Genomic DNA, 15,825 nt, shown 5'->3' on the forward strand with positions numbered 1-15,825 from the left:
TGGCTCAACCAATGTCCTGTACAGCCACAACATGACCTCCCAACTCCTATACTCAATGCATTGACCAATAATGGCAAGCGTGACAAATGCCTTCTTCACTACTCTGTCTATATGTGACTCCATTTTCAAGAAACTATGAGCTTGTACCCAGGGTCTCTTTGTTTGGCAACACTCCACAGGACCATTAAGTGTATAAGTCCTCCTCTGATTTGCTTTACCAAAATGCAATACCTCACATTTATCTAATTTAATCTCCATCTGCCACTCCTCGGCCCATTGGCCCATCTGACTGAGGTACCGTTTTACTCTGAGAAAGATCTTGCAAGTCTGTATCATTAGGGACAAAGTATTTGAGAAATTAGTGGGACTGAAGACAGGCGAGTCACCAGAACCTGACAGCTGTTTCCAAGGTTTTAAAAGTAGCAACTGCAGAATTAGTGTAGGCATTGATTGATATATTCTGACAAGGTTTCGGAAATTGGAAAACCGCTAATATGGTGACCATGTTCAAGAAGGAAGGGAGATAGAAAGCATGAAGAGCTTGATTTATCAAGTTAAACAGGTTAGGTCTTTATTCATTAAAATTTTTAAAAATGAGATGTGATCTTACTGAAACATATAGGATTCTAAGGCGTTGTAACAGGGTTGATGTTGACAAGATGTTTCCACTCAGGGGGGAATCTCAAATTAGGAGGTATAGTTACAGAATAAGAGGACACTCATTTTTAAGACTAAGAAGGAACTTCTTTTCCCACAGGCTGGTGAATGTCTGGAATCTCTACCTCAGTTGTGGAGGCTAGATCACTTCAAGAGGAGGTAGATAGATTTCTGAAGTATCAAGGAGTTAAAGACTATGAGGAGTTGGCATAAAAGGGGAATTGAGGCTTGGGGCTGATCAGCCATGATCTTGTGGAGTGGCGGGACACGCTTGATGGGCTGAATAGCATACTCCTATTTCTAGTTCTTATGACAGGTGTGCTGAAGTTGAGGTTCTGTTGCTTAGGTTGATGGCGGGCTGTGAGAATGGGAGCTTGCAGTATATGCCAAACAGTGCGTGACACATAACCTTAAAATGGTCCACACAGCTAAAGCAGGCAACAAGTGAATGGGATGAACTCTGAAGAGCTAGGAGAGCATTGGCAGTCTTCCAGGAGAAAGATGAGGATATTGAGCAAGGGAACATCGTGTTCTGCATGATAGAGCACTGTAGCATCGAGTCCAACAACCAAAACAGAATTTAATTGACAGCCAGAGATAGCAGGAACTGCAGATGCTGGAGAATCTGAGATAACAAGGTGTACAGCTGGATGAACACAGCAGGCCAAGCAGCATCAGAGGAGCAGGAAGGCTGACGTTTCGGGCCTAGACCCTTCTTCAGAAAATCACAGCCACACTCAATAGATGAGACCTGGGTGCAGTGACCATCGCTGGCTATAAACTTGTTGCTGCTCTAAGGGAAAGCAGTCTGTGTCTGTTCCCAGAGGCAAATATAGCTTCTGTTTGTCTATTCTTCACTTTGTTGTTGCTGAACAAAAGCAAATATTTTGATGGCTTTCCCTGTATTTGATGGTCCTTCATTGAACAATGAGAAGGTGTTACACTATACCGGACACTGGGTAAAGAGTAGCACTCCCTTAGACAGGGTGATGCGAAGGGCAGTTAAGGTGTGCAGCTTGTTTCTTAAATAGCAATAGATTTATGAATGCTCACCTGTAGTCACAATGAGGTGTCACCATGCCATCTCTATGTCTTGAGGAGCGTTTCTTTTGGTTACCCACCCACCACAGGCACAGTGAAGGGCAGATCCCGACTAACAGCACTTGACCTTGTGTATAGCTGAACTTTAAAAATGGTGTCAAGGTCAGAAATCCTTGGAGGACTTGGCAATGGTGAATACTTATGCCTCTAACAAGAGGGAAGATAGCATGAGCAGGTGCCATTTGAGAGATGGTGCATACCTAATGAGGTGAATTTTGGAAAGAAACTCTCCATGAAACTCACCAAAATTGTCACTTAGCCAGTTTCTGGCCAAATTCAGAATCTAAAATTCATTTATACCATGTTTAGAATCAACATCAAAAAATGGCAGGTGTGAGTCCCACAAAGAGAGCTGCTTGGGTATGCCCATTCAAGGAGATGTACTCAACCTGGGATAACTTAATTAGGAAATTTCTAGAAACTTGAGATAGTCTGTGTTGAAATTGAAAATATCACCTGACCTCCCCAGCCATCTCATTCACCTTGACAGTGTGCATTTTAGAAAAGAAGACAGTTCCAGAGGATCTCTCAGAAGCGCAGTCAACGTTTGAAGTTATAAATAGGACATGCCTTCTTTAAGCATTGCATATTTATTTTATTTGATATAACTTTAATGTCGCAGGCAAATCTTTTCTACTTTGAGGATATTATTTCTGTGAGCCTTGCCCAATGTTCCGGTCATTGCGGTCCAATAACACTTCAACTTATCACTCAGTGCAAATGTATATTTTGCAAAGATGAAATGTGGCCTCATAGAGGAGGACAAATCTAGGGAAAATACTGTCTGTTCTAAGTACTTCCTCAGTATCAATTTGAGAATATAATCTCTCAAAGATATTTTATACCTTTTCAAAGTATTCCTTCAGATTTAATACATGTTATTTCAGGAATTCTTTCCCTCTATTTTCCCTGCCTCTGGCAGGCAATAGATGTCTGTCATGGAGAAACTCCATTAACTTACACAGGGTTATAACACAAATCAAACTAGGGAGCTGGTTCAGACCTAAAGAAAACATACCTTCAACTTAACACTGCTGTAAACAGTGACAGTGCGTGAGGGTGTTTGAACAGCATATACAGCTGAAAAAATAGTTGTTAAAATAATCTGGTGTAGAGCTGGATGAACACAGCAGGCCAGGCTACTATATCTGTTAAAATAATCTGATTTAATTGGTGTGTCTCAGCTAATCAGTTCAACTTCCTCAGGTTCTTGGAATTAGTAAGTCCTCTAGGTCACAACTTTTGAATCTGGCAACCCTAATTTAACTGAGTAGATATTGCTTTGATAGCAATCATCAAATCCATTGTTTAAACAACATTAAGTGAAATTAGAAAAAATTAAGAAAAGTAAAACGAATCAAAATTCTTCAAAACCCTCTGAAAAAGATGTCACATTGCTTGTATTCCATTTTAAGCTCCAGGGCGCCTCTTATCAAAGCGAGATAATTTTACTGCCAAAGTTGCAGTTCTATATTTTGCACAAGGGACATGCACTATTCCATACAAATGATGCCATCAATCAGTCCAGCAACTTACTATCAATGAAGCAAAGCCATAATAATAAACATGTTGTGATTTTAATTTCTAATCTGATTGCATTACCTCATTGCAAATAATGCTCTTTGAGTTCTCAAAGTTAGATTCTATGAGAGTGAAAACCATTTTGGGCATTAGCACAAAACAGACAATAGAAATTTTGAAGCTAATTTCATACTCTGTTTGAAGATTCTTTTCTTTTAGATGATCATTATGCATTTTGGGTCCATCCAAATTTCAGCTCCTAAATTCATCAAAAGTTGTGAAAAGAGAAAGGGATATTTTTGTTTCTGTTAAGCATTTCCCATCCCACAGTCATTATATGGTTGAAGCTGTTGCTCACACTGTCCAATTTATTTAATGACCAGAGGGAGGTAAACAATGACAAATAAAATCTACAAAATGATAAATCTCTGAGACCCCAAAAGCAAATTAAGCAAATCTTCAACATAGTACAAAAAACCAGCATTTACAAAGCAAAAGATCACCTTTTTTTAGACAAATTCAAAGCAAACTTTACTGCCTTCTATTTTCCCTTGGTACGTATCTGCCTCCAGTCCTAACATGCATCCAAATTCCCCCAGAAAATGCAATGGTCTCTATGGCAACCAATCGCCATAGCAAAGAATTACATATTCACACAATCTTGTCTATTAATATCTCCAGCCTACCTTTACTTTCTGAAGTCCTTCAATTTGTTTTAAATTTTTCCCACAAAGCCATATTTGAATCTCTTCAATTATGGTTCCAAGTACCACATTGTTAAAGTCACAACTGATATTCTGACTAACTATTATTGTGGTAAATTATTCCATCTCATCCTCTTCAATATGTTTGCAAACTTTGACTCAGTTAATCACACCATCTTCCTCCAATGCCTCTGTAGTGTCACTTCAATAGATACCATTTCCCTCATTTGGTTCCATTCCTAATTATCAAGTACAGTAAGAGCTTGACCTGCAAACATTATCTCCCTGCACTCTCAAAGTTTCCTCCTAATTCTTATTCAGATACTGCCCTTTTGTGAATTCATCTGAAAACACATCAAGTTTCACATTAATGTTGACTGCGGCAGCTCTATCTCATCATCACCTCACTCAACACCTTCACTTCCTCAGATTTCTCATTTACTGCATCATTTAAAAACCAGTACTGCATATGCAGAAATTTTTCACAACTCTTCAGCAAGCATTGCCACTCCTATTCTTATGATGGAGGGAAGGTCATCGTCCAAGAAAATGTCCAGCCATCTTCAGCTGCTTTATCAAAGACTTTCCCTCAATATCAGGTCAGATGTAAGGATGTTTGCTGACAATTGCAGAATGTTCAGCTCCCTTCATGACTCCACAGATAATGGAGCATTCCATATCCAAATGTAGTAAAGCATGAACAATCTTCAGGTTTGAGTTGACAAGTGACCAGTAACATTTGCACCACGCAAGTGTCAGGCAATGACCATCTCCAACAAGACGGCATCCATCACTACCTTGACATGTAATGGCATTGCTACCAAATAGATCACCCACTGTCAACATCCCAGGGTTACTAATGACAAGGAACAGAATTAGGTTAGCCATAATAATCCTAAGGCCAAGGTCAGTCCTACAGGTAAAGAGTAAGCTGTCTGAGATTGGAAGGTAGATCATTGGGGGTGCTGTTGCAATAACCATCCGGGGCTGGCCCAGTTTTTTTCCTGCAATGAGACCAAGGAAGTGATTGAATGTGATGGAAACGGATACAAATGTGCTCATGCATGAGCAGGAGATGTGATGAGGTGTCCCCAGCTAGTAAGTAATATGTGCAGAGGGCAAGAAGATTAGTAGCTTGGGGCAATGAGGTGGATGTGAGCCCTTGAGTGGATGTTATACACGCGAGTTATACACTCAGTAAAGTGATGGAAGGTGTCATCAACAGTGCTATCAAGCAGCACCCACTCAGCAATAATCTGCTCAGTGACGCCCAGTTTAGGTTCCGCCAGGGCCACTCAGCTCCTGACCTCATTACAGCCTTGGTTCAGACATGGACAAGAGAGCTGAATTCCAGAGGTGAAGTGAGAGTGACAGCCATTGACATCAAGGCTGCATTCAACTGAGCATGGCATCAAGGTGCCCTAACAAAACTGGAATCAATGGGTATCAGCGGGCAAACTCTCCGGTAGTTGGAGTCATGCCTGACACATAGGAAAATGGTCGTGGTTGTTGGAGGTTAATCATCTCAGCTCCAGGGCATCTCTGCAGGAGTTCCTCAGGGTAGTGTCCTCGGCCCAACCATCTTCAGCTGCTTCATCCATCATAAGGCCAGAAGTGGGGATGTTCGCTGATGATTGCACAAAAGTCAGCACCATTCACAATTCCTCAGATACTGAAGCAGTCCATGTTCACACGCAACAAGATCTGGACAATATCCAGGCTTGGGCTGACAAGTGGCAAGTGACATTTGCACCTTACAAATGCCAGGCTATGTCCATCACCAATAAGAAACAATCTAACCACCACCCCTTGGCATTCAATGGTGTTACCATCAGTAAATCCCTCACTATCAACATCCTGGGAGTTATCATTGACCAGAAATCAACTGGACTCACCACATAAACGCAGTGGCTACAAGAGCAGGTCAGAAGCTAGGAATGCTGCAGCGAGTAACTCATCTCCTGACTCCTCAAAGCCTGACTGCCATCTACAAGGGACAAGTCAGGAGTGCGATGGAATACTCCCCACTTCCCTGGATGAGTGCAGCCCCAACAACACTCAAGAAGCTTGACACCATCCAGGACAAAGCAGCCCACTTGATTGGCACTACATCCACAAGCATTCACTCCCTCCACCACCAACGCTCAGTAGCAGCAGTGTGTACTATCTACAAGATGCACTGCAGAAATTCACCAAAGATCCTCAGACAGCACCTTCCAAACCCACGACCACTTCCATCTAGAAGGACAAGGGCAGCAGATATATGGGAACACCACCACCTCCATGTTCCCCTCCAAGCCACTCACCATCTTGATCTGGAAATATATCGCTGTTCCTTCATTGTCACTGGGTCAAAATCCTGTAATTCCCTCCCTAATAGCATTGTGGGTCAACCCACAGCAGGAGGAATGCAGCGGTTCAAGAAGGCAGCTCAACACCACCTTCTCAAGGACAACTAGGGATGGGCATGAAATTCTGGCCAGCCAGTGACGCCCACATCCCACAATTGAATAGAAGAAAAAAGATACTGAGGTTTGTAGTCCACCAGCCTTGGGAGGATACTTGAACAGTAATAATGTTAGGTTGTGTGCTAGCCTTTGGGTGTGGGGTAGCTAAAAGAATATGGTGGTGCTTACCCTTGTGGAGCAGCTTTTGCCGCACTACTGAGGATCCCTTTTAACATGGGACATGGCCCTGATCTGTGCTACAATTTCAATCCAGGCTGGCTGGCTCTTATAGCCTGGAACCCTTTAAACAGTCAGTAGGAAAGAGCCTCACTTTCCTATCCACAATCTTATCCACCAGCATCTCCCTGGCTCAGAAGTGAGCACAGCCAAACAGCTTAAAGGGAACACTAAGTGCCAGAGGTCATTCCTGGCTTGCAGCATCTGAAGCGGTATGCAGATGGGTTTTAAATAAAATACTAGACGTGTGAGCTGGAAGATCCCAACATTGGGCTAGCAATTCCACCTTTCTGGGTCACTTGATTGCCGAAGAAACATGTTAGTCATTTTGTTTGCCTAATTAATGTGAGATAAGTGGAAGACCTTGAGAGAAAATTCATCCTAGGACATGGCCATATGAACTGGACATATGAAATTCACTCAACAGCACATTAACTGCAAATGGGAAATGTTAGCCCTAAGTCTCTGTTACTAAAACCCAGAGTCCCAAATGCCTTAATCACCACTTTCTCAATCTGCTCAACCTCAACAATTTGTGCCCCTATGTCTCCCTGCTCCTGCACTGCCTTTTAAATTGTATCTTTCAGTTTTGCCTTTCCTCATTCTTACCAAAATGAACGTACTTTTTGGAATTATATTTCATCTGTCCATCTATTTCATCAGTTAATTTCTTCTTGAAGTCTGTCACTGTCCTCCTCATAGCTCACAATATTTCCAAGTTTTGTGTCATCAGTAAATTTCCAAATTGTGCCCGGCATGCTCAAGCTCAGGTCATTAATATACAACAGGAAAAACAGTTGTCCCAATGCCAGGGGATCTCCACTATAGTCTAAAAAACAACAGTTCAACTCTGCTTTTTATTTTCTGCCACTGAGCCAACATTGTATCCATGTTGCCACTGCCTCTTTTATTCTTTGGGTTTTGACTTTACCAACATACCCGTCATGTGGTACTTTACCAATGACTTTTGGAAGTCCATGGATAACAAATCAACTACTTCACCCTCAGCAATCTTCTGTTACCTCATCAAAATGCTCAATCAAGTCACTTAAACACAATGTGGCTTTGACAGTCTGTATAGGCTTCCTTACTGAATCCGTATTCATCTAAGACACTGACAATTTTGTCCCTGGATGACCATTTGTAAAGGTCTCTAAGAAATTACGGATCATTTACTTAATCATAGCAACTGAAGTGCGAGGGAGTAAGGGTTGAATATCAAATAAAAGCATTTTGACAACTAAGTCAACAGTTAAAATGAAATAGTAAATGCTGCTCCTTTATCACTTCTCTCATACAGTAGTGCTCCTCCAACATCCTTCTCGAACAGTGCTATAGCTATCCCAATGTGTCAGTATATCTCTCCTAGCACATGCACAAACACTTGTGTAGGCCCATATCCGTGTAAATTTCTTCAACCCTAGTTTCCAACATATTTTATTTGTTCCTTTGAGAATCACTCTCACTGCACTCTTATTCTCCCCATCCACCTTTGTGTGATAGAATTAATGAATTCTAGAAGATCTACCTTAAGCTGTCAACCTTGCTAACTCTATGGACAGCTTCAGAAGCCTACACAATGTTCTTTCTTGACCATACTTTAAACCACCACTTTGGACTTTTCTACTTACGTGGGATCTCCAAACTGCAAGAAGCACCTCAGAATAATTATTCCACAAAATATATTTTAAAAGTATGTGTAGTTGTTATACTGAGATTTCAGATATTTCTCCTAACTGCTGGTTATTTTTAACTTCCTCAGTCTTGCCTCCTTTTTGTTTTAATTTGTACTGAGAAGCAGCTTTACCACATTTTGGTGAAACTTCTGATGTTTAAAATTGCTTGGAGTTGTATACTGCATACAAAGCCAATTATTTAGATTGCTGTTTGTTGAAATTAGTATTCTAACAATGTGGTGGAGCTTTAGCGTAAGGTAAAAGAGTTGAACATTGAAGCAAACACCTTACCTTCAACACATGAAGGTTGAGCTCGGGTTGTACCAGCCACTTGTCCTGGAAAACAAGAGCATTTCACCGTTTGTGACCGTTCCTCAATTTTGTTCTTATTGCAGCACCGATGGACAGCAACAACCTCACATGTGCCCTGTTTGACCTGATGACCTGAAAGAAAGAGAAAGCATAAACAGTATGTTAACTAATTTATATGAATAGCTACAAGGGAGAAAATTTATAACACAGTGTTGCAACTATTGACAGCATTCCAAAGCGTCTTAGCAAAGTGATAAGACTAGACAAGACTGAAATGTCAACTCCATTTGTCTTTCAGTCTGTCTTCAATTTCCCAAAATAAAATACATAATCTACTATTACTATTCAATGACCTTAGGTAGTTAAAATAGAACTGAGTAAATGCACAGAGGTTGAACCAACAAGTTAAACCCAAATAATAATTTGAAAGTGTTAGTTATACCCTAAGACTTTTGTTAAATATCTTAAGTCAAAGGGGCTATCCGTAATAAAAACCTTAATTGATAAATGCAAAATAAATTTCTTGATGTGCAGAAGATAAAAAAGGTACAAGTAATTCATTTTACGTGTATCTTCTCTTTTCTCTATTTGGCTATTATCCTATCCTTTGTTACAGAGTATACTTCAATGGAAAAGAAATGAGGAGGAAGAAAGCAAGCAACTGGTTCCACAAGCTCTGCCATGAGCATAAGAGAGTGAGAGTGGCCAAGGTGACTACTCCCATTTGCATTGTGGCAACATGAAGCACCAGGAAAATGAGCCTTACCATTCTGTGATACAATTGGCTGTAATTCCAGTGAGGCTCCGGGGCAGAATATGCTTTCCAAAAATCCAAGGAACCAATTTAATGAATGGTTATTATTAATTTATAGCTGAGTATTGTGCAAAAAGAGAGCAAAACCTCTAAGGAGCACAAACAGAAGTACATCCCTATTCAAACTGAACTGTCAGTGTAGTAAAAATACTCTTTAATCCAAATGAATATTTATGAAATCCTAGCGAGAAAAGTTGTCTCTTCACAGCGACTTCCCCAAGCTGACTAATTCTCAAATGTGTCAAATTCATGCCCAAAGCCACAAATGCTTGAATAATTATTCTAAAATTAAGCTGCAGCATCTATAATGGCACAACATCTATAGTTACTGGTGTTCTTTAAAAATAAAAGGTCATTTTTTATGATGTTTGTCACAGAAGCCTCTGTCCAAAAGCTGACCTCCTGCCTCACCAACTGTATGTTTGATTCAGCACAAGAAATCACTAAGATTGAAAAGAATAGTGGGGGCTTCAAAATAAATAAAGACAATATAATTGACCAATGGCAAGATACATTTTAAAAGCCTGAACATCTCAAAAGGGAAGCAACATATAAAGTGGTTAAGAGCACAAGATCTTTTCCTTTCATTGGTAATATATCATCATTTGGAATTGCTGTAAAGACAAGGTCAAAGACCATTAAAAAAAAAGTAGCCTCTTCTTTCAAAAAAAAAATTTTCTGCACCAGAGATCAAAGCTGAGCCTAAATGTAACATAGTAGAAAAGGACTAGAGAATACTTTTAAAATCTACCCAGAAATAACATGTAATTTGCTTTATTTTGTGTAACTAATTAACAATATAATTATTATTTTCATGATACTCAGTTTAATTCCCAATGATGTTTCAATGCGTATTCACATCAGGACATTGTAAAATATCATTAATCCTGTGGTGTAATCTAAATAGATATAACATAAAATCAGAAATTTCCCCAGTCCTAATTAAAGGTCATTAACCTGAAACATCAGACAAAACCTAATGGTCACAGCAGGGAGCCCTTCCACTAGCTGAAAAACCAGTAGAATCACCATTTTTGGGACGCTATGAATTCAGTACTCAGTTGAGATCTTGCTGCTGAGGGTCAGCTCCTGTGAGGGGAATTTTACCCAAGAAAGTTTAGGAAAGGGCAGACGGCTTGCTTCCCATGATCTGCTCACCAATCTGAGGCCTAAAACTTTCCAATATCAGCAACGCCACCATGAGTGGTGGCCACTGTCAGTACTGAAGTATAACTGTGGACAACAGGAAAAAGGTGAGTGGAGTGGTTTTCCCAGCACCAGACAGGACCTGATGAGGTTGGGAAGGTGCAAGTCAACATGATCGAGAAAGAAGCTCTTACTGCTCCCTCCATTCCAGCTGGTGGTTGTTGATATCCTGCAAGGAGAGATCACTCTCCATCAGGTGCCCAGGCCTACCGGCAGGGGTTCCTAGTGGGAAACCCATGTATCAAAGTCCTCAAGCAGCTACTGGTTAAATACCAACAGTGGGGGGTTAAGGCCCTTAAGAAACCATTTTAGGTGCTTCAATTGGTTTCCAGTCAGAAAGGTGATCCTTGAACATTCCCACACCAGATTTAATCAGAGGGAAGCAGAAATCAGATTGTAAGAGACTGAAGAGTTGGGAGATTGTAACGATAAATCAGAGTCGGTGAGATCACATGGATAGATCACAAGGGGACAGATCACAGGAAGAGAGATCGTATGGATAGGGGAAGTGATCAAAGCGAGAGATCATGAAGTGAGAGATCACAAGGGAGCAATCACAATGATAGATCACAGAATGAGTGATCAAAAGGTTAGATCACAGGGAAATGATCACAGGGATGAACAGAAAGGGAGAGGTTGTGGGGTTAGTTCACTGAGGGAGACTTTTTTAGATCACTCCTTCAGGGGAGAGGTGCGGGGGAAACATTGTGGGAGAGAAATATTAGGGATAAGATAGCTGAAAACCGCTGGATGGGGATGTTTGCAAATCACCATCAGCTGATGGATAGGTCCCAGTAGAAGACTTACTGTGAAGGGACTATGGGGACAGCATCGCTCCTGACAGTGCCAAATGAGTATTTACCTGCTGGATCTGGCATCTCACACTTCCTTTCAACTGCTGGGTTTCTCAAGCCCTGGAGGAGGTGGCACACAGGCCTTCAATCAGAGTGTAAACCAATGTCTCAGTTAAATATTGTAATCTCTGGTCACTTCTACTTAGATGTCCCCACTTTCTAGGCATATGGTATCAAATTCTCAATGTTGACTGCTTAAATAACTTCCATCAATCTTTTTCAAACTCATTGTCTTTTTAAAAAATGTGTCCCTTTTTTAAAATTTAAATTTTTTAAATTTGAGTCCTATTTTATGAATTAAAGGATCACCAGTGTGGGTCAACAAATGGCAGTCACTGTTCATTATACTTGTCTTTGCTTTTTCATCTCAAAAATAACTTGTTATATAGCCCGCTTAGCATAAACAAAACAACCCAAGGTGCTTTCAGGGAGTATTTTAAATCAGATTTGACACCATGACAATGTAGTGATTGGAATGAGGTCAGCCAAGTGGACACATAGAATATGAGTTCCCTGATTGGAGCACAGATATAAACAGGAGTGCCAGGAGTTCTGTTCACTCAGAGCTGACTCTGAGCTAACTGGGTCCGTGTCATGTACTATGCATGTGCAAATCAAGGGTGACTCGGTGACTGGATACCAGCCGATATGGAGTTATTTCAGTTACATGAGGAAATAATGGTCCAGATCTTTCTGGCAATGGAGATGCTGACGTATAAGCATTTAAAGACACTTTTACATCTTTCTCGGAGGGTGTAATGAGAATTTTCTCAACCGTTTAAGGGTGAATCCATCAGCCAAGTAAGTAGGAAGGCTGATGGAAAGACACAATTCTAATGTATCAAATTTGACATCCATTGAGGTCTGCCTTCAACTCAATGGAGTCGCACCCTCAGTTCTGCTCCACCTCCTCACCCCATCCCTGCATCCCTCTCCCTCAAGTTCTGCTCAGCCCTTCCCTATCCCAGCACCCTCTGGTTCTGCTCTCCCCGCCTCCCCACCTCACCTCATTTCTGCATCGTACCCTCTTCTGCCAGCTCTGCCCACACAACCCCCTCCCTGGTTCTATTCACCCTACGGTTGTGGTACGGAGTCAAGTATGGGAGGTGGGGGGGTGGCATTCCCTCTAAATTTCTTTGCATTTGCGCGGGACTCTGATGTCCATGCGTAACAGTAACTTCCAGAACTGGAAATGAATGCTGTGATCAGTGTTCCAATGCCAAATGCTGTGCATGGAACTTTGGAGCATGCAGCTTAAATGAAATATTGGATTGACGGTGAACAGAGTCAAGGTCGGAGGGTGGTGGCATGTTTGTAGGCAGGGTGAACATGTACTAGAGGTCTGGGGTCTTTGAGGTGAACCTGTGGTGCAAGGAATGGAGGTGGGTGTGGGGGACAGCAGCAGGGGTGATGGTGGCAAAATGGTAATGTCTCGAATTCCAGAGGCCCAAATTGGTACTGTGGTGGGATGGGTTCAAATCCCACCATGATGCTATTGGAGCTCAAATTCAATTAATACATCTGCAATATAATGATAGCTGTTATTGGCTGCCATTACTGAGACCGAGACTATCATTATTGTTTAAAAGCCCATCTGATTTCTTTATAGAAACATATCTCCCATCCTTCCCTAGACATGCGTGTGATACCAGGCAACTGTCCCCTAACATGACCCAGCAAACCCACTCAGTTCAAGGACGATTTGGTGTCACAGAATTGTAGAATCCCTACAGTGTGGAAGCAGACTAATCAGCCAAACAAGTCTTACTACCCCTCTGATGAGCATCACTCCCAGACCCATCCCCCTACACTATCCCTGTAACACAGCATTTCCCATGGCTAATCCACCTAGTCTACATATCTTTGGACTGTGAGAGGAAACAAGTACACCCGGGGGAAACCCATGCAGACGTTAGGAGAATATGCAAACTACACAGAGACAGTTGCCCGAGGGTGGAATTGGACCCAGGTCCCTGGCGCTGTGAGGCAGCAGTGTTAACTACTGTGCCACCCTCTGGGATGGGCAACCAATGCCAGTAACACCCAAACTGGAAAGAATAACCAAAAAAAAAACGATCAAACAGTTCAGATCTGATTGGGGCTGCCTTGTTTGGTTTTTAATTTTCTGCTGTTTCTCATTGTAAGTACAGTTTAATTAACTTGCAGGTAAAAGAACATTGGATTCGTCTGAAAATGCAGATAGAGGTTTCTTTGCTTTGTCGTCATTGCACATCATTCCAAGCTGTTTGAACTAGCTGTCAGCACTTGCTTCAGCCACTGTCTACTCTGGAAATTTCTACACTTGCTTTTCATCTTCTTTCACGTTCACTCTTACTCAACGCCTCCTCCCAGGAGAAAGTGTTATGAGACAAAGAAGAGAAAGTGGGCAGGTTCAGTTAATCTCAGAAAAAAGGCACAGATTTGCTCGATCAAAATGCTGGGTTACTAACACTTCCTGACCTTACACAATTTTTTATTTCTGTTGAAGAAGGGAGAAAAGCAGAAGGAGCTGAATGTTTCATTCTTGGCCTCTCCGTGACCCAATCTCATAGCTAGCTGCTCCGAGAAAAGGGAGCTGTAAATTATTGATTATATTCTGTTCCCTCTGGGATCAGTTACCTCTTACTGTCAGGCCTTTTGTTAATCCATTGGCGGAATTCATGCAGGTTCTCAGCAGCTATGGGAATCACTGGACATGACAACGATGAGGAAAAAAAATCCTGCAGTGACCAGGAACACCCCTCAACAGGGAGCAACCTGGTAGCTGAAATTGGCAGCTTCTGTTGCTCAGTTTCTTTTTGTCCAATTTCCTTACTTTTAACAGTTTGTCTTCCTCTCTTTTCCGTTTTCTGTTATGTTTTACATAAATCTGGAGATTAGAGCCAGCAAAAGTGCAAATAAAACATAATGGAGGCTGGAGGATAGGTGCTGGCATGGACTGGGATGAAAGGAATGTAAATCGAATACTTTTCTTCCTTTTTATTCTTATGCTGGACTTTAATTTATTATTCTTTTAAGTTTGTACATTTTATACAAAATACTTAAGTATCTGTACGTAGGTACCCTGTACCTAAGATGGCGCCATAGCAGCGACATTGCAAACTTTTCACTACACTCATTAGAATGCACATGACCGTAAATCTAACTCAATTCAATTGAAAAATGGACCAGACTTTCCGGTCTCTTGGAACTCAGACTGGACGTTCAACCAGAAATATGCATTGAATCCTCAGGATGTCCTGATGCACTGATGTCATGGGAGTTACCCAGGACATTCAAACTTTCAATAGGCAATTCCTCTGCTGCCAAGGACCCTCCACAAAAGTCTCTAATTTTAGTCAAAGAATATGGCTAGTTCTCATTTGCTTATCTGGATAGTTATCCATGAGATGTTACAGGAAAAGACCCTAGTCTAATTCCTGGGATAGCTATACAACTAACTCCCACAACCAACTTCCCCATGCCTCCCCAACTCCCCTCTTGATCCCTAAAACCTTAAGCAATTCCCGCTGAACTCCTACTCCCTCCTCTCATGACCTGAACTCCCCCCATCACCCAACCAACCCCTGACTCCCAACTAGAGACTAACTCTCAAATTCTCTTCAATCTATTGACTTCTCACCAACTCTGACTCTACTCCCAACTCCTGATATTGCTCCGAATCTTTGATTTACCCCTGTGAAATTCCATCTCTACCCTGCCAAGTCTCCAACATCCCTGACCAATCTGACCAATGGCCCAAATCAATGTAACTATCCAATTCACCCACCTACTACCTTGCCCACCAGCCACCCATCCCCTTAACTCACCTCCCCTATCCACTTACATGTCTGCATGTGCCCCCACGCACACACACTCATTTACTAACATGCTGCAATGCAGTTCAAATGTCACAAAGCTTTTAAGTATGTTAGTGAATGAACTTACTTAATATGGCACAACACGTCACAAATAGGAGCATGCCTTGCTTTTGGCCAGCAATCCAGCACTAATAAAAAGAACTCCAATTTCAGGTACACTCCATATTTCTGAATGGAGGTTCTGGCCAGATATGTGGACCTCTGTCAGGGCAGAAGGAAGTAGCGTGAGTGGCAATCTGAAGATGACTGCCACTCTTGCTCCTTCCTTCTGCCCTGACAGAGCTGCCACTCCAGGAAGATTTCAGTGAGTGACGCAGGATTGATTCACAGCTTCCTAAGAACTTGTAGCAGGCAGGGAATGGTTTTAACGGTTTAACATGATGTCAATGCACTTCTGGTTTTGCCATATTCTAAATCAAATCTATATTTATACAAA

At 41.6% G+C, this 15,825-nt stretch overlaps 1 protein-coding gene across 1 annotated transcript in view; it reads right to left on the minus strand.

Moving 5' to 3' along the window:
* The window catches only part of tafa4b (TAFA chemokine like family member 4b), a 155,799-nt gene that overhangs the window by 62,761 nt on the left and 77,213 nt on the right, over positions 1 to 15,825 (minus strand). The window contains exon 2 of the mRNA XM_048606736.1: positions 8,635 to 8,787. Within this exon, the coding sequence (XP_048462693.1) occupies positions 8,635 to 8,787 (153 nt within the window). The remainder of the gene's footprint in view (positions 1 to 8,634; positions 8,788 to 15,825) is intronic.

Source organism: Rhincodon typus, chromosome 16 (genome assembly GCF_021869965.1).
Source record: "Rhincodon typus isolate 14 chromosome 16, sRhiTyp1.1, whole genome shotgun sequence".
NCBI lineage: Eukaryota > Metazoa > Chordata > Chondrichthyes > Orectolobiformes > Rhincodontidae > Rhincodon > Rhincodon typus.